We start from the raw sequence: 26,585 nt of genomic DNA on the forward strand, positions 1-26,585 counted from the left end.
TTACTTTTTATTTAAATTACATTCTAAACTTACTTAAATTACTTTTATTTTTTTATATCTATTAGTAAGTCGTTTTTTCGCCGACCTGCGACAATCTTCTGCGAGTCACGCAACGTCCACACTCGCCACTGGCAGAGCATTCGTTTCTTTTAAGCGGTCGCCATTCTGGTTGCGACGCGGGGAGCGAATCTGTAAACAAGCAGCTCATTGGCTGGCTAGGTGTGCCACAAGCCAATCACAATCACTTGACCGGAAAGGCATGCAGCGTTGCCAGATTGGGCAGGTTTAGGTGCTTTTTGGCTGGTTTTGAACATATTTTGGGGTGGAAAACGTTAGCAATATCTGGCAACACTGAAGGCATGTCTGCTTGGGCGGAAGCCTTCTGCGGCAGTTACATTTTGACACGCGAGCAACGTTTCACCATAAAAATTCCGTAATTTCCATCTGTTTTCCGCGATCACAGAAAATCATTGGCCCTATGAGAGTGAGACAGTGAGAGAGCCACTCCCCCCCCAAAAAAAAAATCTTAACGGATTTACACGATTTGGAAAAATGACTTTTTCAGAACTGAAAAAAACAGAGCTTCCGGCTCAACAGTATTATTTTGAGAAATAAAACAGTCTTTGGATTTACATTTGTTCATTTTTGCATACATATTACTCATTCTCTGCAGTGGTCTGAATTATTTGTTATTAAATAGTTAATGTAAGTAAGTAAATGTTAATAAGTCAAATTTACTACTTTAAAAAAACATTAAAAAAAAAAATCGTGGGCGTATTGAATCGTGGGTCAAAAATCGCGATACGGATCGAATCGTGAGTTGGGTGTATCGTTACAGCCCTAATGTGATCCTCAGTATGAACGAAAAGCGACCTAAAAGTGTTCCGCATGCGCATTGCAGGACACGACGACGTCACACGCAGTGAGCATGGCCAGTGTTTACGGAAGTAACCGAAAGTTTCCTGTGTATGACAGTAGCCAGCATGGAGTACCTGGCGATGATGCAGTTGTTGTTGCGACGGAGCCAGAACATGCACAATAGCCTGATGTTAAGGAGGAGGTTGAGAAGGAAGAGGGCAAGGGTTCTGGCTCAGGCGTTCTGCGGGGTAGTGACTGCAACCTCCGTTCAAAGGAACATCAAAGCCATGTTGTTGTAACTTTTTTTGAGAGACCCGCCGCCTACTTCAGCGCAGAATAGTGACGTTTGTGGCTTGTTGATGACGTGTAAGTCGGATGAATGCGACCTGGCGGTTCAGACTGAAGTCGCATATGAAAAGAGCGGATAGGGATCGGAATTAGGACCACATATCCAAACGGCCTGGGTCGGATTTGAAAAAAATCGGATCTGTGTCGTTCACACTGTCAATAAAAGATCAGATACAGGTCACATATGGGCGAAAAGATCGGATTTGAGTCACTTCAGCCTGCAGTGTGAACGTAGTGTAAAATCTTTTATTTTTCTACTATCTCCCGTTTTCCTCCACGCAGGTCTCGCATGTCCTAAAGGCCAAACCCAGGACAGAATCAGCTGATTGTGATGTCGAGGCCCAGGCTGCGTGCTGGTTAATGTTCACACACTCCGGCCCTGCGCCAATCCAATCCCATCATGCACTGCTCCCCGACACCCTGCTGGAAGACACTCACTTTTCATGTCGGAGTGAGCAGAGTCCAGGTGAACACAGAGTTCAGCTTCGTGTTAATGTGCTCAGAGTGCAGCGCGCACACACACACACACACACACACACACACACACACACACACACGCGCGTGCCTGAATGAACTGAGTGGTTCCTCAGTAATAAAATGCTGGCAGAAGAGCCTGAGCTGCCTGTTATATAACACCAGAGAGAGAGAGAGAGAGAGAGAGAGAGAGAGAGAGGGAGGAAGTAAGGCATGTTTTGAGAGCAAGATCTGAAAAAGAAATTTAGGCAGAAACACTGGAGAGAGATTCAGGAACGACAGAATCAGACACACAGAGAGACTGGAAAAGAGGGTGAATAGAACGATAGACAGAGAAAGAGAGCACAAGTTTGAAAGAGGATGCTGGAGAGAGTACATACGTGGAATGGAGAGACTGGAAAGAGATATACTGGAGAAAAAAATGGATAAAGATAATGGAGAGAGAGAAAATGGAGAGAAACTAAACCGGTAAAAGAGATACAGAGACGAGATAAAGAGACTTGGGACAGAGAGAGACTGGGGAAAGACACTGGAGTAAGGCAAGATAAGAAGACAAACAACAAAGAGATGAGATAAAGAGAACTGGGAAAGAGAGACGGGATAAAGAGACTCGAAAAGGAGAGAGACTGGGTAAAGATATTTGAGCGTGAGCATAGATGAAGTGACTGAAAGAGGCTCAATAAAAAGATTAGAGACTGGAAAGAAACTGGATAAAGAGACTTGGGAGAGAGATACTGGATAAGGACATTCAACATTTTTGAAAGAGAGACAGAGGGAGACTGACAGGCAATGGAGTGAGACTAGAGAGAGAGAGGAGACAGAAAGACAGACAGGAGTGAGACTGGAGAGAGGCTAGAGAGACAGAGACTGGAGTGAGAGACGAGAGAGATATGAGAGAGAGAGACAGACTAGAGAGATTGAAGTGAGACTGGGGAGAGACACGAGAGAAATGAGAGACACTGGACAGACTAGAGAGAGACACACTGGAGAGAAATGAGAGACACTGGAGAGAAATAAGAGAGACACGAGTGAGACTGGAGAGGGAGACACACGAGTGAGACTGGAGAGAGACACACGAGAGAGACACTGGAGTGAGACTGGAGAGAGACACTGGAGTGAGACTGGAGAGAAATGAGAGAGACACTGAAGTGAGACTGGAGAGAGAGACACTGAAGTGAGACTGGAGAGAGAGACACTGGAGAGAAATGAGAGAGAGACACTGGAGAGAAATGAGAGAGACACTGGAGAGAAATGAGAGAGACACACTGGAGAGAAATGAGAGAGACACTGGAGTGAGACTGGAGAGAGACTGGAGAGAGAGAGAGAGAGAGAGAGAGAGAGACACACACACAAGAGAGACACTGGAGTGAGACTGGAGAGAGAGACACTGGAGAGAAATGAGAGAGAGACACACACTGGAGAGAAATAAGAGAGAGACACACTGGAGAGAAATGAGAGAGAGAGAGAGAGAGAGAGAGAGAGAGAGAGAGAGAGAGAGAGAGAGACAGACAGACACTGGAGTGAGACTGGAGAGAGAGGCACACACTGGAGAGAAATGAGAGACACTGGAGTGAGAGACAGACTGGAGAGAAATGAGAGAGTGACCTGAGTGAGACTGGAGAGAGAGAGAGAGAGAGAGAGAGAGAGACACGAGAGAAATGAGAGAGACACTGGAGTGAGACTGGAGAGACAGAGAGAGACTGGAGAGAAATATGAGAGAGACACTGGAGTGAGACTGGAGAGAGAGAGAGAGAGAGAGACAGACACACGAGAGAGACACTGGAGTGAGACTGGAGAGAGAGAGACACACTGCAGAGAAATGAGAGACACTGGAGTGAGACTGGAGAGAGAGACACACGAGAGAGACACTGGAGTGAGACTGGAGAGACACACGAGAAAAATGAGAGAGACACTGGAGTGAGACTGGAGAGAGAGACACTGGAGTGAGACTGGAGAGAGAGAGACACACTGGAGAGAAATGAGAGACACACTGGAGAGAAATGAGAGACACTGGAGTGAGACTGGAGAGAGAGAGACTGGAGAGAAATGAGAGAGACAGAGAGAGACACTGGAGTGAGACTGGAGAGAAATGAGAGAGAAACACACTGGAGTGAGACTGGAGAGAGAGAGACACACTGGAGTGAGAGGAGAGAGAGAGACACTGGAGAAAAATGAGAGAGACACTGGAGTGAGACTGGAGAGAGAGACACTGGCGTGAGACACTGGAGTGAGACTGGAGAGAGAGAGACACACTGGAGAGAAATGAGAGACACACTGGAGAGAAATGAGAGAGACACTGGAGTGAGACTGGAGAGAGAGACTGGAGAGAAATGAGAGAGAGAGAGAGAGAGACAGAGAGAGACACTGGAGTGAGATGAGAGAAATGAGAGAGAAACACACTGGAGTGAGACTGGAGAGAGAGACACACTGGAGTGAGAGGAGAGAGAGAGACACTGGAGTGAGACTGGAAAGAAATGAGAGAGAAACACACGAGTGAGACTGGAGAGAGACACACACACTGGATTGAAATGAGAGAGACACACTGGAGTGAGACTGGAGAGAGAGACACACTGGAGAGAAATGAGAGAGAGAGAGAGAGAGAGAGACAGACAGAGAGAGACACACACACTGAAGAGAAATGAGACACTGGACAGACTGAATGTGCTGTGTTGTCTCTGCAGTCACAGTCTCTGCAGTAAGTGTCAAAAATAAAGTGATGCATCATGCGGGCAGAGAGACATGACGATTTATCTACTCAGCCCACCCCTCGTCTACTCAGCCCACCTCTCGTCTACTCAGCCCACCCCTCGTCTACTCAGCCCACCCCTCGTCTACTCAGCCCACCCCTCGTCTACTCAGCCCACCCCCTTCATCACGTGCTGTTCTCCTAACAGGGAACTCTTCAACAGCAGGAACACTGAGGCCTGCCATGTTTACTTGTGTGTGTGTGTGTGTGTGTGTGTGTAGTCGCGGTCTCTGTAGAACTTTGTCCTCAGTAAACAGGTGTGTCTGGATTGCACCGCTAGTTGAACTCGTGTGTTGTGCCGAGTGGCAGACCGCAGGCTAACGTTTCTCACGCGCAAGTCCAAACACGTCTGCAGTGATCCAGGGCATCAACGCGGGGGGAGACACACACCTTCACTAACTGAAACCTTCTCCCAAACGCAACACCTTCTCCCAAACGCAAAACGTTCTCCAAATCTCCCAACACAAAATCTTCATGATTTATCTACTCATCCCACCCCTCATCTACTCAGCCCACCCCCTTCATCACGTGCTGTTCTCCTAACAGGGAACTCTTCAACAGCAGGAACACTGAGGCCTGCCATGTTTACTCGTGTGTGTGTGTGTGTGTGTGTGTGTGTGTGTGTAGTCGCGGTCTCTGTAGAACTTTGTCCTCAGTAAACAGGTTTGTCTGGATTGCACCACTGGTTGAACTCGTGTTACTTGTGCCGAGTGGCAGACCGCAGGCTAACATTTCTTCAAACCCAAGACCTTCTCCCAAACCCAAGACCTTCTCCCAAACCCAAGACCTTCACCCAAACGCAAAACCTTCACCCAAACGCAAAACCTTCTCCCAAACGCAAAACCTTCACCCAAACGCAAAACCTTCACCCAAACGCAAAACCTTCTCCCAAACCCAAGACCTTCTCCCAAACCCAAGACCTTCACCCAAACGCAAAACCTTCACCCAAACGCAAAACCTTCACCCAAACGCAAAACCTTCTCCCAAACCCAAGACCTTCTCCCAAACCCAAGACCTTCACCCAAACGCAAAACCTTCTCCCAAACGCAAAACCTTCTCCCAAACGCAAAACCTTCACGCAAAACCTTCACCCAAACGCAAAACCTTGACCCAAACGCAAAACCTTCACCCAAACGCAAAACCTTCACCCAAACGCAAAACCTTCACCCAAACGCAAAACCTTCACCCAAACGCAAAACCTTCTCCCAAACCCAAGACCTTCTCCCAAACCCAAGACCTTCACCCAAACGCAAAACCTTCTCCCAAACGCAAAACCTTCTCCCAAACGCAAAACCTTCACGCAAAACCTTCACCCAAACGCAAAACCTTGACCCAAACGCAAAACCTTGACCCAAAGGCAAAACCTTCTCCCAAACGCAAAACCTTCACCCAAACGCAAAACCTTCTCCCAAACGCAAGACCTTCTCCCAAACGCAAAACCTTCTCCCAAACGCAAAACCTTCTCCCAAACGCAAAACCTTCACGCAAAACCTTCACCCAAACGCAAAACCTTCTCCCAAACCCAAGACCTTCACCCAAACGCAAAACCTTCTCCCAAACGCAAAACCTTCTCCCAAACGCAAAACCTTCACGCAAAACCTTCACCCAAACGCAAAACCTTCACCCAAACGCAAAACCTTCTCCCAAACGCAAAACCTTGACCCAAACGCAAAACCTTGACCCAAAGGCAAAACCTTCTCCCAAACGCAAAACCTTCACCCAAACGCAAAACCTTCTCCCAAACGCAAGACCTTCTCCCAAACGCAAAACCTTCTCTCAAACGCAAAACCTTCTCCCAAACGCAAAACCTTCTCCCAAACGCAAAACCTTCTCCCAAACGCAAAACCTTCTCCCAAACGCAAAACCTTCACCCAAAGGCAAAACCTTCACCCAACGCAAAACCTTCACCCAACGCAAAACCTTCTGCAAGGAGCAAAAGAAAGGCAAAAGAAAGACAAAAGAAAAGGGAAAAAGAAAAAAGAAAGGCCAAAGAAAGAAAAGACAAGGAAAGAGCAAAAGAAAGAAAGAAAGAAAGAAAGAAAGAAAGAAAGAAAGAAAGAAAGAAAGAAAGAAAGAAAGAAAGAAAGAAAGAAAGAAAGAAAAAGGGCAAAAGAAAAGTGAAAGAAAAAGGCAAAAGAAAAGGTGAAAAAAGAAAGGAGCAAAAGAAAGAAAAAGGTGAAAAAAGAAAAGTGCAAAAGTAAGAAAAAAAGCAAAAGAAAGAAAAAGACAAAAGAAAAAGAAAAAACAAAAAAAAAATAGACAAGGAAAGAGCAAAAGGCGAATGAAAGACAAGAAAAGGGCAAAAGAAAAAGAAAGGCGAAAGAAAGAAAGAAAGAAAGAAAGAAAGAAAGAAAGAAAGAAAGAAAGAAAGAAAGAAAGAAAAGGGCGAAAGAAAAAGCAAAAGAAAGGCCAGAGGGAAAAAAAGGCGAAAAAAGAGAAAAGTGCAAAAGTGCAAAAATAAGAAAAAAGCAAAAGACAAAAAAAGAAAAAAGGGTTAAAGAAAAAAGTGCAAAAGAAAGGTGAAAGAAAGAAAGACAAAAAGAAAGATCAAAAGAGAAAGAAAGAAAAGGCAAAAGAACGAAAGAATGAAGAGTTGCCATTTCGATTCCTTCCCCAAAACCGTCCCCCGAATTTGGACAGCAGCACCAGAAGAGAACCTTGAAGAAAACCCGCCGCGGGACTTCTGATCTCCGGGGCGCTTCGTCCGTGACGTCTCAGCGATGGAGTGAGAGATTCAAACCAGACGTCATCCGAAAGGACTCCGAGACGTCCTTTCATTTCACCTCTAGGTGGCGCTAGAACTTGAATCCGTCCCGATCCTGGTTCTTCTTGCAGCCGAGTCGCTGGAAGGTTCCGCGTGTCGCGTTAAAACAGGAAGTCGGTCATTTTGAACGCCAAGGAAAACGCCATTTTCACTATCTTTTCTTTAAAACTCGGTCTGTGCAGACTGTTCGATGAGCGCGGGCCGGAACGCACAACTCTGATCACGAAGTCTCCGAACAGGAAGTGAAGGTGTATCGCGGCAACAGTGTGACGTAACCAGATTGAAATTACGTGAGAGTAAATTAAAAAAAAAAAAAACTCCATATTTTCTGAATCACCTCTAGGGGGTGCTATCATTCCCAAACCTTTAAATTGTGCATCAAATTCTGACTCGTGAGTCTCAGGAAGTTGTTAGTCTGCGAGTTTGAAAACAGGAAGTTAGCCGTTTGGAAATTTCAGCAAAGCTGCTTCTCCTTCAAATTCCGTCCTGTGGAATAAAATACAGAGGAGGGGCTTAGGATCCGTCCGTCGCGAGATGAACTGATGATAAACCCACTGATTTATGGCGGAAAGCCGTGCAGGAAGAAAACTGTCAGTTTTTACGTCTAAATCAGCTGAAAGCCCCGTCGTCGACGCTCTTTAATTAATCGCTGTACCTCTGGGAACGCACGGAGCTCTGCGTTTCACTCGGCAGACGTTCTGCGTCCGTGTCCAACCCACATAACGGACAACTTAATCAAGTGTGAGCGTGAACTCTTTCTGAACGCGGACGTGGCTGTGGATCAGATGCCAGAGAATCACCGCCGCCGGCTGCAGTGATGGAACGCAGTGTACACGGATACTTTAACCTCATTGCTATGACGACTGGGAAAAGTTTAATGCGACAATCACGACCACAGCACGCCGTTTCTGATGCTGGTCGGCTCAGCGTTTGTGACGGAGAGGGCCGAACGCCGAGAGGTGATGGTCACGTGATGCCACTTGGTTTCGTGTGAATCTCCGAGTCAGCGGATCGAGCCGACGCTGAAGGATGGGCTGCAGGAGAGCCGGAAGGCCCCTGAGGACAGGATCCGCTTCCCTCCAGCGCCACAGCAAACTGCTGAAACCCGATACGGACCCAGCAGGGGGAGGGGCTGGAGGCGGAGCGACACAGTCACGCTGTTTATCTCGGAAAGGCTTTATTCAGAGTCCTGAGAAAACGGCGAGGAAATCGAGCGTGAACACGCGGCTTCGAGTTGAGTCACATGACTCCGGAGGACACTCGAGTCGTTTCCTCGTTCAGGCGTGATTCCGGATTCTGACGCGTCCGGGCCGTGACTCAAAACAAAAGGAGCCTCACTGAAACATGAGGTCATTCGCACAGCGAGGGACCGGGACGCACACGCCTTTGTGTGTGTGTGTGTGTGTGTGTGTGTGTGTGTGTGTGTGTTTGCAGAAGCACATATTCCGATGTGCCTTTCTTGTATTATTCTGATTTTTTTTTTAATAAATCTGCATTTTTACAAATTAATTTCCTGTAATTTTCTTTATTTCTGCAAAATTTCTCTCTCATACAATTTTAATAATTCGGATAAAAACCGACAACTTTAACCCTAACTTTAGGAAAGTTCTGTTAAATATTTATTTACTTATTTATTATTATTATTTTTTTTAATTGGCCATTTGACCACCAACAACTACTAAACAGTTTTAGCGTATTATGTTTTGTGTACCTTATTTATTTATTTATTTTTGCATCTGAGTATTTCAATAATTCTAGTCTCATTTCTTAAATTAAATTTCTGTCATTTTCATTTTGACAAAATTCAGAATGACAAAACGGATTCTTTTTAAAAATTTATTTGTAAATTTGTACAATAAAAAAAAAAAGTTAAAAAAAAATCCCAAACCTTTTGTATTTTTTTTTTATTTATTTATGAATCAGTCATGATTATTTGGTAGTAAATCACTCATTCACTTGATTTTCCTTCCGATATTTGACGCACGGTTCGCTTGGTGATGTTTCAACGTTATTTCCGTAATTTTCTTTTTTATTTCTGAAAAATTCACAACGACAAAACAGACCTTTTAAAAAATATTTACTTTGTAAATTTGTACCAAAAAAAAAAAAAAGTGTTAACCCCCCCAGACCTTTTACAGTTTTACATTTGCCAGTTACGATTCATCATAATTATTTATTTACAAATATTTATTCCCTTTTGTGTTTTACTTTCGAGATGTGATGTCCAGTTCGCTTGGTGATGTTGAAAGAGGAGCTGAATTATCAAAGCAGCTGATTTCTGTTCATTAACTCATTAAAATTCTGTATTTCATCTTTTTTTTTTAAATAAAAACAAACCTTATTTATTTTTTATTATTCAGACATGAATATTTTAATTATTTCATCATTATTGTTGAAATAAGTGTGTGTGTGTGTGTGTGTGTGTGTGTGTGTAAAGCAGAACTTTAAAGTGAATTTTGATGGCGTTGTGGGCGGAGTTCCACCTTCACAGGGAATTTACACCTTCCTTTAACCTTCGCTTTGAAATTTCTATCGGTTTTTCTGACTAACTTTTGTACTCTTCACAGAGAGAGAAGAGAAACAGAGAGAGGAGAGAGAGAGACAGACAGAGGAGAGAGAGAGAGAGACACAGAGAGAGAGGGAAGAGAGAGACAGACAGAGGAGAGAGAGACAGAGAGAAGAGACACACAGAGAGAGGAGAGAGAAGAGACAGACAGAGGAAAGAGAGGAGGGAGAGAGAGGGAAGAGAGACAGACAGAGGAGACAGAGAGGGAAGAGAGACAGACACAGAGGAGAGAGAGACACAGAGGAGAGAGACAGACACAGACAGAGAGAGGGAAGAGAGACAGACAGACAGAGGAGAGAGACAGACACAGACAGAGAGAGGGAAGAGAGACAGACAGACAGAGGAGAGAGAGAGAGACAGAGAGGAGAGAGACAGATAGAGGAGAGAGACAGAAGAGACAGACAGAGGAGAGAGAAGAGACAGACAGAGAGGAGAGAGACAGAGAGGGAAGAGAGACAGGCACAGACAGAGAGAGAGGGAAGAGAGACAGGCACAGACAGAGAGGGAAGAGAGACAGACAGACAGAGGAGAAAGAGACAGAGGAGAGACAGAGAGACAGAGGAGACACAGACAGAAAGGAGAGAGAAGAGACACAGACAGAGAGGAGGGAGAGAGACAGAGGAGAGAGACAGAGAGGAAAGAGAGACAGACAGAGGAGACAGAGAGGGAAGAAAGACAGACACAGGAGACAGAGAGGGAAGAGAGACACAGAGGAGAGAGAGAGAGACAGAGGAGAGAGGAGACAGAGACAGAGAGAGAGAGAGGGGAGACAGACAGACAGACAGAGGAGAGAGACAGATAGAGGAGAGAGACAGAGAGAGGAGAGAGAAGAGACACAGACAGAGAGAGGAGAGAGAAGAGACACAGACAGAGAGAGGAGAGAGAAGAGACACAGACAGAGAGGAGGGAGAGAGACACAGAGGAAAGAGAGGAGGGAGAGAGAAGGAAGAGAGACAGACAGAGGAGACAGAGAGGGAAGAGAGACAGAGAGAGGAGAGAGATAGAGAAGAGACACAGACAGAGAGGAGGGAGAGAAAGACAGAGGGAAGAGAGACAGACAGACAGAGGAGAGAGACAGAGAGATTTAAGAGACAGACAGAGGAGAGAGAGAGACAGAGGAGACAGACAGAAGGAAAAGAGCAAGACAGAGGCAGACAAGAGAGAGAGACAGAAGAGAGACAGACAGAGGAGAGAGACAGAGAGAAAGCAAGAGAGTGTAAGGGACAGGGAGAGAGAGAGAGAGACGGAGTAGAGAGAGGGGTGAGGGAGGAGGGGGCAGAGAATATATATATTTTTTATTATTCAGATATCTCATCTCATTATCTGTAGCCGCTTTATCCTTCTACAGGGTCGCAGGCAAGCTGGAGCCTATCCCAGCTGACTACGGGCGAAAGGCGGGGTACACCCTGGACAAGTCGCCAGGTCATCACAGGGCTGACACATAGACACAGACAACCATTCACACTCACATTCACACCTACGCTCAATTTAGAGTCACCAGTTAACCTAACCTGCATGTCTTTGGACTGTGGGGGAAACCGGAGCACCCGGAGGAAACCCACGCGGACACGGGGAGAACATGCAAACTCCGCACAGAAAGGCCCTCGCCGGCCACGGGGCTCGAACCCGGACCTTCTTGCTGTGAGGCGACAGCGCTAACCACTACACCACCCGTTATTCAGACATATTTTAATTATTATTTCATCATTATTGAAATAACACAAATCTCTCTCTCTCTGTGTGTGTGTGTGTGTGTGTGTGTGTGTGTGTGTGTGTATATAAAAGCAGACATTGAAAATGAACTTTGATTTTTTAAAGGTTTTTCTGAGTAACTGTTGGACTCCTCCATGAACAGCTCTTCTTGTGTAAAGCCTGATTATTCTTCTTCTTACTGTGTGGGAGACGAGAGAGGACGGGCACCTGAGCACACGTCCTGATCACAGCACACACTATCCGCGTCCTTAACCACAGCAATTTGTCTTTCAAAGCAAAGCAGTGAGAGGTTATCTGATCTGGCGGAGGATGCTGCAGTGAGGACGACGGAGCTGGAGCAGCGACAGACACACACACACACACACACACACACACACACACACACACACACACACACACCTTAACTAAAACATCAGAAAATAAAACGCTATATTGAATAATAATAATGCTGTTATGGCCGGGTTCTCGCCCAAACTGATGATCACATGATCAGTTTTTCTCTGGCGAATCAGACAGAAGGTCCGCCCGCCACCACACTTGCCAGAGCAGCTCAAGGGCACATCAGCCAGTCCTGCTGGTTCAGGGAATCGAACCAGCGACCTTTTGGTCCCAAAGCTGCTTCTCTAACCATTCGGCCATGGCTTCCCCTTACCATCATAAAAATAATCAGTTTTCTTCTGCAGAAACTTTAATGTATTGTTCAACAAACTGTACATGATAATAAACTGAAGGAAAAGAATAGAAATCAAACCCAACACTTTAAAACCTTCTAATTAATTGCGGCGACTGACGTTTCGACATCTACGTCTTTCACGTTCAAATTAGTTCTTGAACTAATAATAATAGTTTTGATTTTTTTAAAAAAAAATAATTTAAAATTTATTTATTTATTTCAAAAACTCCAAAAGCAGCATGCAAATGGAACAACGCCGCGACTCGGACTTGTGTACACGGGTGTGTATAGAATCGAAAATTTGGCTGGATAGACACACAATAAAACTATAACCCAAATACAAAACTGTGTTTAAAAAAAAAAAAAAATCTAAATATGTATAAATATTAAAAAAAAAAAAAAAAAAAAAGGTAGAGCTTAAATAAAAAAAATTAAATAATAAAAAATAGCTAACATGATTAAAAAAAAAATAAAATATATATATATATATATATATATATATATATATATATATATATATATATATATATATATTAGTGCTGTCAAAAATGTCGCATTATTAACGTGTTAACTTGACTCAATTTTAACAGCGATAATTTTTTTATCGCGAGATTAACGCTCTGTGACATGATGCCACGCCCCGCACAGCCAGAGTCCTCTGCCCTCCCCCGAAGAGCCACGGTGCTCGGCTTAGGTTTCGTTTTCCCATCGGCGGCTCCAGCCCCACTTTGCAGTGGCTGTGACAAGACGTGTTATGCTCTGCAATAAAAAAAAAAACATTGGTACAACCAGTGTTCGAACTATGCCGATATTTTCGGGGGGTCCGTTTTTTTCCCTGGGGGGGTGTGTGTGTGTGTGCTTGCGCTTGTCTCAGAGCGCGGATCTCCATCGCGCGCTCGCTTCGGATATGCAAATGCTTCCCGTTACACACGATTGCTATGTCAATAAACATCATTTTGCCAATATTTTAGAGACCCCCCAACATTTCCCAAATCATGTTTTCAAGGGATCTCATGTCTGTTTCAGGGGATCTCGGATCCCCCGAGTACCCCCGTAGTTCGAACGGTGAGCAAGCCCATTCACTTTTTTATGCTGATAAGAGAATTACAATGGTTTTTCATGTGACAAAAATGTGCGATTAAATTGCGATTAATCGCGAGTTAACTATGACAGTCGCGACATTAATCGCGATTAAATATTTTAATCACTTGACAGCACTTATATATATATATATATATATATATATATATATATATATACACACACATACATACACACACACACACTTTATTAAAGGTTTTTTTTTATTCTTATTTATTTATTAATTAATTAATAGATTTGATTTATATTGAACACGGACACTAACAGTGTATTCAGACCAGGATAGTTCGATAGTTCACTTGCTTTGGCCCGAACCAATTTTTTTTTTATTTTTTCATTTTGGTGCGGTTCGCTTTCACACTGTACATTTTACAGGGTGTCTGCAGGCTTGAACAAGTTCAATTTAAGACGTTTTAAGACCTTTTTAAGACCATAGCAGGTTAAATTTAAGACTTATGCTGCACAAAAAAATAAAGAAAACTGGGAGAGCCTGAATTACTTTCGAAATAACAAAATTTATCATCATTCACCGATGAACTCATTGCATCCCTAGGGTGCGCTCTTGCATTAATGAGGAACTAAGCTGCAGTGGAGCCAAAGACATCCCGCAAATCACTTGAGGATGAGGCGTTCGATTCCGTACGGTTTGCGTGTTGTAGCGTTACAGTTCGCACGGAGTTAGCTGATACACCGTCTCGAGATGCGCTTGGACCTGACAACGGTGAACAAAATTGAGTGATGGCATGCGATTGCTGCAGACTTTTATGGGCAGCCTGGCGCTTCTCCGTTTTCACGTGCGATTCCGGTGCCTTTACACCCAGGGTGCTGAGTTTGAGTGTTCTTTTGCACAATGTGCAGTACGCCTCAAACGGATTGTTCGGTCCACGTTTTAACCAGTCTACGAAATCACTGCGTTCAAGCCAGCAGCCGTTAAACTTGCATTTGCCCATTTTGCTACAAACCGTGACGATCTCCCTCGCTTCTTTTAGGCTCTACTGTCTGAGGTGGGGTTTACATTAGACCGTATCAGCGGATCATCAGATTAACGTTTTTAAAATGATTCGCGTGCACACGGCAACGCCAATACACGGATACGCTAATCACATGACTAATCAGACGGCACGTCACACGATCCCAGTGCATATCGGGCATGCGCAAGTCACTCACCACTTGCAAGTGGAAGGATGGCAAGCGAACACCTTCTCCAGCAGATAAACACACCTGGCTGTGATGTTCATGTTCTCGCTGAGTTTAAGCGCCTGAAGGAGGTTGAAATGTGTAAATAAACCTCGGTGCGGCTCAGCGCTTCCTCCTGCGCTCCAGATCACTCCGCCCTGAACAGCGAGTGCCCTCTGGAGGGTGCGCACTCCGGCCCTGCGCAGCTCACAGAGCGCGCGAGTGAAGCGCACGAGCAGTGATTCGGGACTGAGCCGCTGTGTGTGAGATCCCAACGCCAGCGAATCAGGAAGGTGGATGTCACAGTGACGTTGTCCAATGACGACGTCAGCTAGAGCTCAGCACTGCGTTTCGTCGTTCCTCAATGTTTACACAGCACCGGATCAGACACGAACTGGGTTGAATACTGGCGGATTCAAGTTGTTCCGCCTGTGGAGTCGTTTCCCGGCGTTTTAATGTGTACGGACAGTGCATCCGCGACAAAAACGAGACGGATACGGTCTAATGTAAACACCACCTAAATGCGCACACGCCACGCCCTGTGCATCACCATGCCAACCAGGCTAGACGCCGGATTCCACTGTGTCTCATGTGTAGTTTGCAGCGTAGCCTACTGATACGAAGTAGGCCTAGCCTATATGACTAATTATGAACATCACTAACGCATTTAACAAAAAAAAAAAAGCGACTGGGGTAAATGGACGTAAGGATTTAAGCCTTCACAAAATTACATTTAAGACCTACAATGCAAAATATGCTCGTAATTTAGACTTTTTAAGGCCTTAAATTAGGATTATCAAATTTTAGACTTTTTAAGACTCCGCGGAAACCCTGATTTTAGTAAGCGGACCAAAATCTGTCGACAAAGCCACACGCCCTGAGGTGGTTCAGCTATTGGTCAGAGACGACACGCGCACAAAGCGTTCAGTTCAAAAGTAGTCATGGAGGCTTTCCGTGCTGTTATTCTTTTTAATGTCATCAAAGCTATATGTTTTTTCCAGTTTTTACTGTTTTCACAATTGTGCGATTACTATGCTGTTGTACAAGTAATTTATCAATGACGACGATAAAGGGCAAGGCGGCTACGGAGGATAGCGCTGATGAGCGCACATCATGTTGTGACAGTTCTGGCTCTTCATAGCCTGGCAAGCCAGACTAATGCCGCTTTTCCACTACCAACGCGGCTGAGTTGGGCTGAGCCGTGCCGTGCTGAGTCGAGCTGAGCGGGGCTGTTGGAGTTGCATTTCGACTACAACCGCGCTGAACCGTGCTGGCTGGAAGTGGGTGGACACATTGGGTGGAGTTAGCGAAAGTGGGTGGACGTCAGGTGATGTCGTTAGGCGGCGCAAACAGTGACATCAGTGACCTTTTAAGCGGTAGTCTCACGACCCGGATAGTAAACAATAAACATGGAGGACATGGAGTCGTTAGTGTTGCTGGTCTTGGTGCTGTGGCTTGTTGTCACCGACAACGCCAACAGATACTGGCAAGAGCGTATAGATGAGGCGAGGCGCATAAGGCTTCAGAAATTCTCGTAATTCTTCTTCTTCCGGGTTTACGGTGTTTACAGATCCCAGCATACTCGCGGGGCGTGTGTGGACACTCCTCCTCACCAATCAGTGCACAGGGGAGTGTCTGCTCACGCCCCCAGCCTCACTCAGCTCGGTTTGGCTCGCTTCAGCCCCACTCCAAAACCGTGCGAGTTTTGGGGGCTGAGCAGGGCTGAAGCGAGCCGAGTCGTGCTGCTCTAAGGTAGTCGAAACGCGAGCCGTGTCGGGCTGAAGTGAGCTGAAAAAGGGTAGTGGAAAAGGGCCATTACTCTTCAGAAACCTTTTATTTTTGTTCCGCGTCTTTCTCAGTTTTGTTTGACGTAATTTATTTTGGTTGCGATTCCAGCTTTCTCGTTTGCGCTCCCTGACTTTTTGCTTGCAGTTTTGGCACGAACTTGACGTGTGGGTGGGCACAGACCCTTTCGGTTCTCGCTCATCTAGCTGCTGCAATGACTGCTTAGACTGCAACAATAATACCTAACACACATTAAAGTATCCGTCGTAAAGACATGAAACTCGTCAAGTGACGAGTGCGTTCATTGATGAGCTAACACAATCTAAAAGTAGACATACCATCACACTGCCCTGGCGCTGTGTACAGTTTACCTTCTATGGCTTGTGCGCTCACTATTTGCCATTACTTTCTCCAACCGTTGTTACAGATTACAGGGAACGGCCTGGATTTAAGAGACAAATACATGTTCCTCTTATTTTGAACACTTATTTGTAGGCAGTGCTTAATTTGTAAAGTGGGAGGTCCTGGAGCGCAGAGGATGAGCGGCTCCGGTGCGGAAAAAAAGGGGGCGGGGCGCTGCGCTTCTGGGCATGTTTTGTAATAACACTGCAAATTAAGTTCATCTGCAGATATTTTGTGGATGTCGTTTCATGAGAGAAATCACCAACAAGACAGATATCAAAATCAGACATTAACACTAAACTTGCATTTTTTAATTTAATTATTATTTGTTTTTTTGTTACATAGTCAAAAGAGGTGTCGGATCACCGGATCCAGTGTAAATAGCTGCCGGAGCCAACGCCCGAGGTTCCGGAGCGCGCTCCGGCTTGCTCCCCCTCAAATTAAGTGCTGTTTGTAGGACACTGCCTCTGATCTGTCCTACGCTAGCTAATGTCGTTAGCTAATAGCTACTACAGAAGAACAAAGAGGTTACAATGGGTTATTTTAGCCTATTTGGTTACACACTCGCCGCCACAGAATGTTAACAGCAATGTAATGCCTTTTCTGGCTAATTTTATTCGTCTTACCTCCAACAAACTGGTCACTACACAAGCGCTGGTATGCCGCCATCCATCTTCTCCGTCGGTCAGCATCTACCGGGATCCGGTAAAATGATAACCCTTGCCTTGTTTGTTGATGGTTACTACATCCAGGTGCACAACAATATAGTGGCATGATGGAAGTCTTGCTGAAAATAAACACTTTCTTTGCTGCCGTTCCTCAATGTTGGCTGTGGTAAACTACTGGTAGTACACGTCCAAAATGGCGGCTGCGTTTGTCGTGACGTCACGTGAAAAGGGTCCATAGGGCATCATGTTGCAGCTGGACCACATATCCGTTATCAAGGCCAAATATTCCACATCACCTAGCGCTTTTTTTTCTTAACATGCCAAAGCCTCGGATGAGTATCTAATGCCGCTTTTCCACTACCAACGCGGCTGAGTCGGGCTGAGCCGTGCCGTGCTGAGTCGAGCTGAGCGGGGCTGTTGGAGTTGCATTTCGACTACAACCGCGCTGAACCGTGCTGGCTGGAAGTGGGTGGACGCACTGGGTGGAGTTAGCGAAAGTGGGTGGACGTCACGTGATGTCGTTAAGCGGCGCAAACAGTGACATCAGTGATCTTTTAAGCGGTAGTCTCACGACCCGGATAGTAAACAATAAACATGGAGGACATGGAGTCGTTAGTGTTGCTGGTCTTGGTGCTGTGGCTTGTTGTCACCGACAACGCGGAGGCGCATAAGGCTTCAGAAATTCTCGTAATTCGTAATTCTTCTTCCGGGTTTGCGGTGTTTACAGATCCCAGCGTGCTCGCGGGGCGTGTGTGGGCATGTGAGGACACTCCTCCTCACCAATCAGTGCACAGGGGAGTGTCTGCTCACGCCCCCAGCCTCACTCGGCACGGCTTGGCTCGCTTCAGCCCCACTCCAAAACGGTGCGAGTTTTAGGGGCTAAGCAGGGCTGAAGCGAGCCGAGTCGTGCTGGTTTTTGGTAGTCGAAACGCGAGCCGTGTCGGGCTGAAGTGAGCTGAAAAAGGGTAGTGGAAAAGGGCCATAATACTTTTAATAATAATAATAAATTTAATAATGTGGTATTAAAATCCCGCCGCCCCGCCCATGATATGATCGTCCATCACGATGTTTGCACTGTAAACATCGTCGATGCCAATTAAGGGGACATCGCACAGCCCTAATTGAGGCAGACCTTTCTGTCATGAAAGTCGCCGGAATGTTGAAGAAGTGTACTGAAACAGCTTGCCATTGTAGTTTTAGAAGATCGAGTTCTCAAATTTAATTTCCCTTTAATATTTTATCAAAGCTTAAAGATGCACTAAATATTAAGGAAATTGATGTCTAATTGTTGTCTTACATTATGTTCATGTATGTAGGTAGCCTACTAAGCTAATCTGTCAATCATGTCAACCATCAAATTCCATGTAATTTCCACATTAATGACCTTGTAATCTTGGTTCATTTTAATTTTAACAGTGTGACAATGGTGAATTTGCATTGCTTGTATGAGAGAACATATAATTTAACATTTTAATTGCATTTATATTATGTTTTATCCCTGAGATATTGGAAAATCTCCAATCGGCGGCCATTTTGGACGCCATCTTGAATTTCTCAGAGAGCACAAGGTGGATTCCCGGGGACTTTTAGTATGTTATTCCTAAGGGTATTCTGAAAAATTCAGCTTGTTACTAATTTGTTCCGGGGTGCTCTTGGGCTACTTGTGTCGTTTCCCTGCCTGTCATACAGTGCTGTGAAAAAGTATTCACCCCCTCCCCTTTTCCCCCAGATTGTATTTGTCTCACTGAGTGCTTTCAGATCTGCAGGGTATGACCTGTCATGCCACATGAGAACAAAGAGAAGCGAGTAAACACACACACACACGCGTCCCTGATTCACCTCGACACGTCGCTCCGCCTTCAGCAGGGAAAAACTGCAGCCGTTGACTTCCTCCTAATCCCGTCCCGTCGCTGTGGGGGAATTTCAACAACAGGTTCCTGATAACTGAACCGCTCTTCCACATTTCCCACAGCCCAGGGCCGAACGCCGCGTTCATCATCAAACGAGTCATGGTGCACTTATGCGTCCGCGCTTGTACTTTCCGCACTATCCGGTTGCTCCCGTTACCATGGCAACTCGTGAGCGGTCTGCGGAGAGACGTCGAGAGCCTCTTTACCTGACCGTGATCTCCTCGCACAGTCACCTGACGATCAGATTTGCCCCCGGGACGTTTCCCACGACACCCCACACACACACGCACACTTCCTGGCACTGAGACACACCAGTTTTTATGAGTTGGGTTAATTATCCAGCACATCTGAAAGATTTACGATAAATCAACAACCGCGGTGATGGTGACGAGACTCCGACAGAGTACAATAGTGATTTCCTCACGACTGACATGTACAGATTTTGGCTCTCCGTGTCCCGGATGGAGCTTGGATTCGAAATACCAGTGGTGGATTTCCCAGTAAAACACTCGTGTCCATATAATACATTTATAATGATGGTCTCATTCATTATTGAGGATTTTTTTATTTACATTTTTAAAAACGTACGTTTATGAACGAGGTTTTGCTTTTCCCCTGAAGCGCTGCAGTAATTTGGACCTTTCCGTTGTGCCGACTTCCACCCGGGACAAATCAGGTGTGTGGTCGGAAAGAAAGACGGGGGGAGGGGAGGAGATCGGGGCGGCTGACGTTACGGCATGTTCACATTCACTCGCTCAGAGAAACCCTCCTTCTATTCACTGCCTTTTGTTTAGTTTCAAACTCAACAAGGCCAGGATGAGTCCAGAGCCAGCGGGCATCCGGGGTGTCCCGGCACCGAGACAAACACATCACATGGAGGGGCCATGTGAGAGAGAGAGAGCGCGAGACACAGAGAGAGGAGAGAGAAAGCACAAAAAAGAGGAGAGAGAGAGGAGAGAGAGAGAGAGAGAGAGAGAGAGGAGAGCACGAGACAGACAGAGGAGAGAGAGCACAAAACAGAGAAGAGGGAAGAGAAACAGAGAGAAGAGAGACAAACAGAGAGAGGAGAGAGAGAGAAAAGAGAGCGAGACACAGAGAGAAGAGAGAGCACAAAACAGAGGAGAGAGAGAGACAGAGGAGAGAGAGAAAAGAGAGCAAGACAGACAGAGAGAGAGCACAAAACAGAGGAGAGAGAGACAAAGAGGGAAGAGAAACAGAGGAGAGAGACAGAGAAAGGACAGAGAGGAGCGAGAGAAAAGAGAGCGAGACAGACAGAGAGAGAGAGAGAGAGAGACAGACAGACAGAGAGAGAGGAGCGAGAGAAAAGAGAGCGATACACAGACAGAGAGAGGAGAGAAACAGACACAGAGGGAAGAGAAACAGACAGAAGAGAGAGACAGACAGAGAGGAGAGACCGAGAGAAAAAAAAAAGAGACAGACCGACAGAGAAACGAAAGAGAGAAAGGAAGAGAGGAAGGAGGGAGGGAGAGCAAGCGAGAGGGAAGAGAGACAGATAGGGAGAGAAGAAAGAGAGAAGAGACACAGAGAGAGGAGAGAGACAGACAGAGGGAAGAGAGAGAGACAGACAGAGAGAGAGAGAGACACAGAAGAGGGAGACAGAGAGAGGAGAGGAGAGAGAGAGAGAAAAGAGAGCGAGACACAGAGAGAAGAGAGAGCACAAAACAGAGGAGAGAGAGAGACAGACAGAGAGAGAGAAAAGAGAGCAAGACAGACAGAGAGAGAGCACAAAACAGAGGAGAGAGAGACAAAGAGGGAAGAGAAACAGACAGAGAGAAGAGAGAGACAGACAGAGAGAAAGGAGAGAGAGGAGCGAGAGAAAAGAGAGCGTGACAGACAGAGAGAGAGAGAGGAGAGAGACAGACAGAGAGAGGAGCGAGAGAAGAGAGAGCGAGACACAGACAGAGAGGAGAGTGAGACACAGAGAGAAGAGAAAGAGCACAAAACAGAGGAGAGAGAGAGACAGAGGAGAGAGAGAGAAAAGAGAGCAAGACAGAGAGAGCACAAAACAGGAGAAAGAGACAAAGAGGGAAGAGAAACAGACAGAGAGAAGAGAGACAGACAGAGAGAAAGGACAGAGAGGAGCGAGAGAAAAGAGAGCGTGACAGACAGAGAGAGAGAGAGAGAGAGAGGAGAGAGACAGACAGAGAGGAGCGAGAGAAAAGAGAGCGATACACAGACAGAGAGAGGAGAGAGACAGACACAGAGGGAAGAGAAACAGACAGAAGAGAGAGACAGACAGAGAGGAGAGACCGAGAGAAAAAAGAGACAGACTGACAGAGAAACGACACAGAGAGAAAGAAAGAGAGGAAGGAGGGAGGGAGAGCAAGCGAGAGGGAAGAGAGACAGATAGGGAGAGAAGAAAGAGAGAAGAGACACAGAGAGAGGAGAGAGACAGACAGAGGGAAGAGAGACAGAGAGAGAGAAACAGACAGAGGGAAGAGAGGGACAGAGAGAGAAACAGAAGAGAGAGGGAGAGACAGACAAACAGAGGAGAGAGAAACAGAGGAGAGAGACAGACAGAGGGAAGAGAGAGAGACAAATAGAGAAGAGAGAAACAGAGAGGAGAGAGACAGACAGAAGGAAGAGAGCAAGACAGAGGAGAGAAGACAGACAGAGAGGGAAGAGAGCAAGACAGAGGAGAGAGACAGAGAAAAGAGAGAGACAGAGACAGAGAAAGCGAGAGAGAGAGAAGGAGAAGGAGGGGGGAGAGAGAGAGACGGAGTTGAGAGAGGGGTGGGGGAGGAGGGAAAGAAGGAGGGGGAGAGAGAAAGAGAGGCAGACTGTGTGTGAGAGAGAGAGAGAGAGAGAGAGAGAGACACTACTCAGGAGTTCTCTCGCCTCCTCATTAAGCCTCGGCTGAACAGTGAAGACGGTTAATGGAGGATTTTATTGGCTGCTGCTGAGACTCGGCCTGTTTTCTGCTCAGCAGTTTGTCCACACCTTCGTCCTCTTTATTCGCTCTTAAACACACGGAACACACCGGGGTGCCGCGCCAACACGCCCTCCGTTCACACACGACGTCACTCCAACACTTTCACACCAAACACATCTCCCTCTGCTCCACGCACTTTCATTTTCCTTTCATTCCTCTCACAACACTTCGCTGTCTGAACACCAGACTCATCAGGATGCGCTTCCGTTGGTCTTTCAGGAGACATTTCGCCGCCGGAGTGAACCAACACTGCACGCGTTCGTTTCACATGTTAAATCAGACACGTGAACAAATTTCACTCGCCGAGGCAGCGTTTTTAGAGAAGCCACGACATCACTATCTTTTCCGACCTGAAACTGAGTATCAGCCGAGATCAAGATCCAGTTGATCTTTTCTTCTTTAAAAACAACGACGCTTTAAAAATTTTTTTAAATTGAAAAAAATAAATAAATAAATCGCAAGATAGAACACAATCTATCATGTCACAATAAACACAGTCAGCTCTCTTCTTGTGTAAACCTTCCCAGTTCCACGAAAAATCTTCTGCATCAACAAACCCAATCAGATCGGATTAAATTCTTTCCTGATCCATGAACAGAGCCACAATTTTTTGCTGGCATCAGCGGAAACGACCTTTACTTTCTGTCCCAAGTCAAAGTCATGTTCAAGAAAATCTTGTTTATTATTAAAATATTGTTACTAGCGCACTACCGAGGTGAAGTAACTAAGGGCAGTATCTCACTGGGCTGCGACAGCCCGCAACTAGCTGGAGACACAATTGCGATAAAACATGCGACAATTTTCACTTGGAATCGCACTGAATTGACGCTCGCATATTTTACCGCAATTGTGTCGCAGTCTGTCGCAGCCCGGCTTTCCCTCGGCAGGCAGGGAAGTAGAGGAAGCCTCACGGAAACTGACTTGAGAAGGGTTCGCGACGCATTCGCAGCTATTTTGAGAGAAATTTTGTCGCACGAATTTTTTTGAACATGTTCAAAATTTCAGCGACGAAGGCGCGACACTTTGCGACTCGTGCGAGGAAATTGAGAAGCCCCGCGAATGTTTCAAGACGCTTTTGAAACTCTCTTGCGAATGACGTTCGCAATTTGTCGCAGCCCAGTGAGATACTGGCTTAACATGTTGTGGTAGTTTGCTACTTTAACCAGGACTCATTTTCAGCCAAAAACTGATTCAACTTGTAAAAAGAATCAAATCCCAAGAAGCAGAACTTGGTGCTGACGAGGAACCCTCGACCTTCAAGAAGTCTGGTCCCACCATGTCACCTCTGTGTACACCTGACCTACCCTTAAAATCTACTTCGAACAGGAAGAAACCTAGTCAAGAAAAACTATTGCGGACATTTGACCTTGACCCTGCCTGTCTGGCTCAATTCCAAAATGTAATCAGTTCGTCCGCTGGTGACGATGAGAACGCCATACAAATAATTACTCTACACAAATCCAACAAACCCTCAACCACTCATTCTTGAGATTTCTCGCTAACCAGGATCTTACAGACGGACGCATGGGCAAACCGAAAACAACCTCGAGGCGGAGGTGCTAAAAAGCGTCAAAACAAAATTCCACTCTTTCGCCTAAGAACGCGCCGCTACAGCGTTAAAACTTCGCCTGAGATTCTCACGCGAAATCAAACAGCCGTTTGCTTTACCACCATTATTTCTACAAATTATAATTTCGCCCCAGCTTCCTTTAACTCGTCCGGCAGAACCAATTACTCTTTCACGTCTTTGTTCCTCTGAGCCAGTCGCAGGTCGTTTTGCGTGGGTCAAACATTTTTACAAGGGGAAAAAAAAAAGCGTTTCGTTGAGCAGAATTTGCTGCGATTGACAGTTTAAGATGAGAGTCAATTCTGCGAGATAAACTTCGCGCCTCACAGCTCCATGACTTCGCTTGAATGAATGGTGCACTTTGGGGAATTTACATCTTTAACCAATACTGCAAGAACCTTTGCTGTTCTGCGCTCTAAAGTGGGCGGTCCTTCATATTAGAGCTAAGTTTTGTGACCTAAATAATGAAAAAAAAGAAAGAAAGGAAAGAAGCTGCATTAGGCGGTTTTACATAAAATAATCTTATTTTTGTGCCAAGAAACAGCGCAGAACATTTTAACAAGTAAAATCAGCCGCATAAACGAAAACCCACAGAAATAAAAAACGTTAAGACGGAGAAGCAGAGCTAACGGCGCGAAAACCAGTACGGGAACAGGAACACAGACTGCGGATTTATTCGGAATCCCGCGATGCCCCTTTCTCCGTATTTAAGCAAAAGCTCCTGACACAAGAACTATTAATAGACTGCAAATTCCTGCCTTCAATAGCTGCAGACTGACATCTCATTTGCTCCGTCTGTGCTCAATGGCTCATTAGCATGTGCTTAGCTTTGTGCTTCCTTCAGTACGCGTCTGTCTTCAGGAGGAATGAGACGCGCTGTTTGAGAAGGTTACAGAGCGGTTTTGGCCGAGTTCTGCCGTGTCACAGAGATGGAAGGAGATTAGCGTTTCGCCTGAGGATGATCGAGTCTTCCTCGTGACTCCGTTCCTGAGGTCTCCGCTGCCTGTCTGGAGGACGCGCATCAGCCGTCTCGTTTGAAGTTTAACCATCGAAGACGACGTTAATGTGACACGCTGCTTTCCACAGAAACCTCTCTCAGAAGTGTGAATCGCAGCACTTTAGATCGCGCCTGTCGTTTAGAAAGCCATTACTTAAAAGGATGCAGAGGAATATTATGTTAATATGGCGGAAACTAATTACAAGCCAAAAAGGATGTCCGTGTTTTTTTTTTTAATTAACTTCAGGCCATCGACAGACACATTAAACATTTCGTATAAACAGGATTTACTGCACAGATGTTTGAATAATCGGCTGTCTGAGGCTCCAGTGTTCAAATACTAAAATCAAGATGTGTGTGAAATTCATGTACGAGCAAATATGAAAAAGACAAGCAAGTGAGCGATAAACGTGAAGGACAAAGAGAAAACTAACAGGAAAGAAAACTAGCAAGAGAAAGAAAAAGTCATGAGAAAGAAAACTAGCGAGAAAGAAAAAGCTAATAAGAAAACTAGCGAGAAAGAAAACTAACGAGAAATAAAAACTCATGAGAAAGAAAATGAATGAAAAAAGAAAGCTTTTTCTTTCTCGCTAGTTAACAAGAAAACGAGAAATAAAAACTCATGAGAAAGAAAACTAGCAAGAAAGAAAAAAGCAAATAAGAAAACTAGCAAGAAAAAGCTAATGAGAAAGAAAACTACAGAGAAAAGAAAACTAGCAAGAAAGAAAAGATTAATGAGAAAGAAAACTAGCAAGGAAGAAAAAAGAGTGAGAGAAATAAACAGACTAGCGACAAAGAAAAAGCTAATGAGAAAGAAAACGAATGAAAAAGAAAATTAGTGAGAAAGAAAATGCTAATAAGAAAACTAGCGAGAAAGAAAACAAGTGAGAGAAATAAAAACAAGAGAAAGAAAACTAGCAAGAAAGAAAAAAGCTAATAAGAAAACTAGCAAGAAAAGAGCAAATGAGAAAGAAAACTCATGAGAGAAAACTAGCGAGAAAGAAAAGGCTAATGGGAAAGAAAACTAGCATGAGAAATAAAAACTCATGAAAAAGAAAACAAATGAAAAAAGAAAATTAGTGAGAGAAAAAAGAGAAATAAAAGGAAGACTAGCGAGAAAGAAAGTGAATGAGAAAGAAAACTAGCGAGAAATAAAAACTCATGAGAAAGAAAACTAGCAAGAAAGAAAAAGCTAATAAGAAAACTAGCAAGAAAAAAAACTAGCAAGAAAACTAGTGAGAGAAAAGAAAACTAGCGAGAAAGAAAACTACCGAGAAAGAAAACTAGTGAGAGAAATAACTCATGAGAAAGAAAAAGCTAATAAGAAAACTAGCAAGAAAAAAGCTGAGAAAGAAAACGAGAGAAAAGAAAACTAGCGAGAAAAGACTAGTGACAGAAAAAGCTAATGAGAAAGTAAACTAGTGAGAAAGAAAAGGCTAATGAGAAAGAAAACTAGCGAGAGAAAAAACTAGCGAGAAAGAAGACTAGCGACAAAGAAAAGGCTAATGAGAAAGAAAACTAGCGACAAAGAAAAGGCTAATGAGAAAGAAAACTAGCGAGAGAAATAACTCATGAGAAAGAAAATGCTAATAAGAAAACTAGCAAGAAAAGCAAATGCAAAAGAAAACGAATGAGAAAAGAAAATACTGAGAGAAGGAAATTTAGCAAGACAAAAGCACAAGAAACCTAGAGGGAGAAAGAAAGCTACAGAGAGAAGAAAAAACAGCGAGAGGAGAAAACACTGGGAAGAGAAAAGACGAGAACAAATGAGAGAAGGATAACCGTCAGAGGGGAAATCTAACGACTGAATGAAAGCTAAAAAGTGAAGCCTAACAGTGAAACAAACAAAACTAGAAAGCGACAGCAAATGTAGCGATCGAAAGA

At 44.9% G+C, this 26,585-nt stretch overlaps 1 protein-coding gene across 2 annotated transcripts in view; it reads right to left on the reverse strand.

Moving 5' to 3' along the window:
- The window catches only part of phlpp1 (PH domain and leucine rich repeat protein phosphatase 1), a 165,289-nt gene that overhangs the window by 93,336 nt on the left and 45,368 nt on the right, over positions 1-26,585 (reverse strand). Inside the window, exon 1 of one of the 2 annotated variants that reach the window (XM_060914038.1) lies at positions 19,114-19,614. The exons of the other annotated variant lie outside the window; for it this stretch is intronic. Within the exon in view, the coding sequence (XP_060770021.1) occupies positions 19,114-19,531 (418 nt within the window). The 5' untranslated portion in view covers positions 19,532-19,614. Of the gene's footprint in view, positions 1-19,113; positions 19,615-26,585 lie in introns of those variants that run through there. 2 annotated transcript variants of the gene reach the window in all.

This window comes from Neoarius graeffei, chromosome 1 (genome assembly GCF_027579695.1).
Source record: "Neoarius graeffei isolate fNeoGra1 chromosome 1, fNeoGra1.pri, whole genome shotgun sequence".
Taxonomy (NCBI): Eukaryota; Metazoa; Chordata; class Actinopteri; order Siluriformes; family Ariidae; genus Neoarius; species Neoarius graeffei.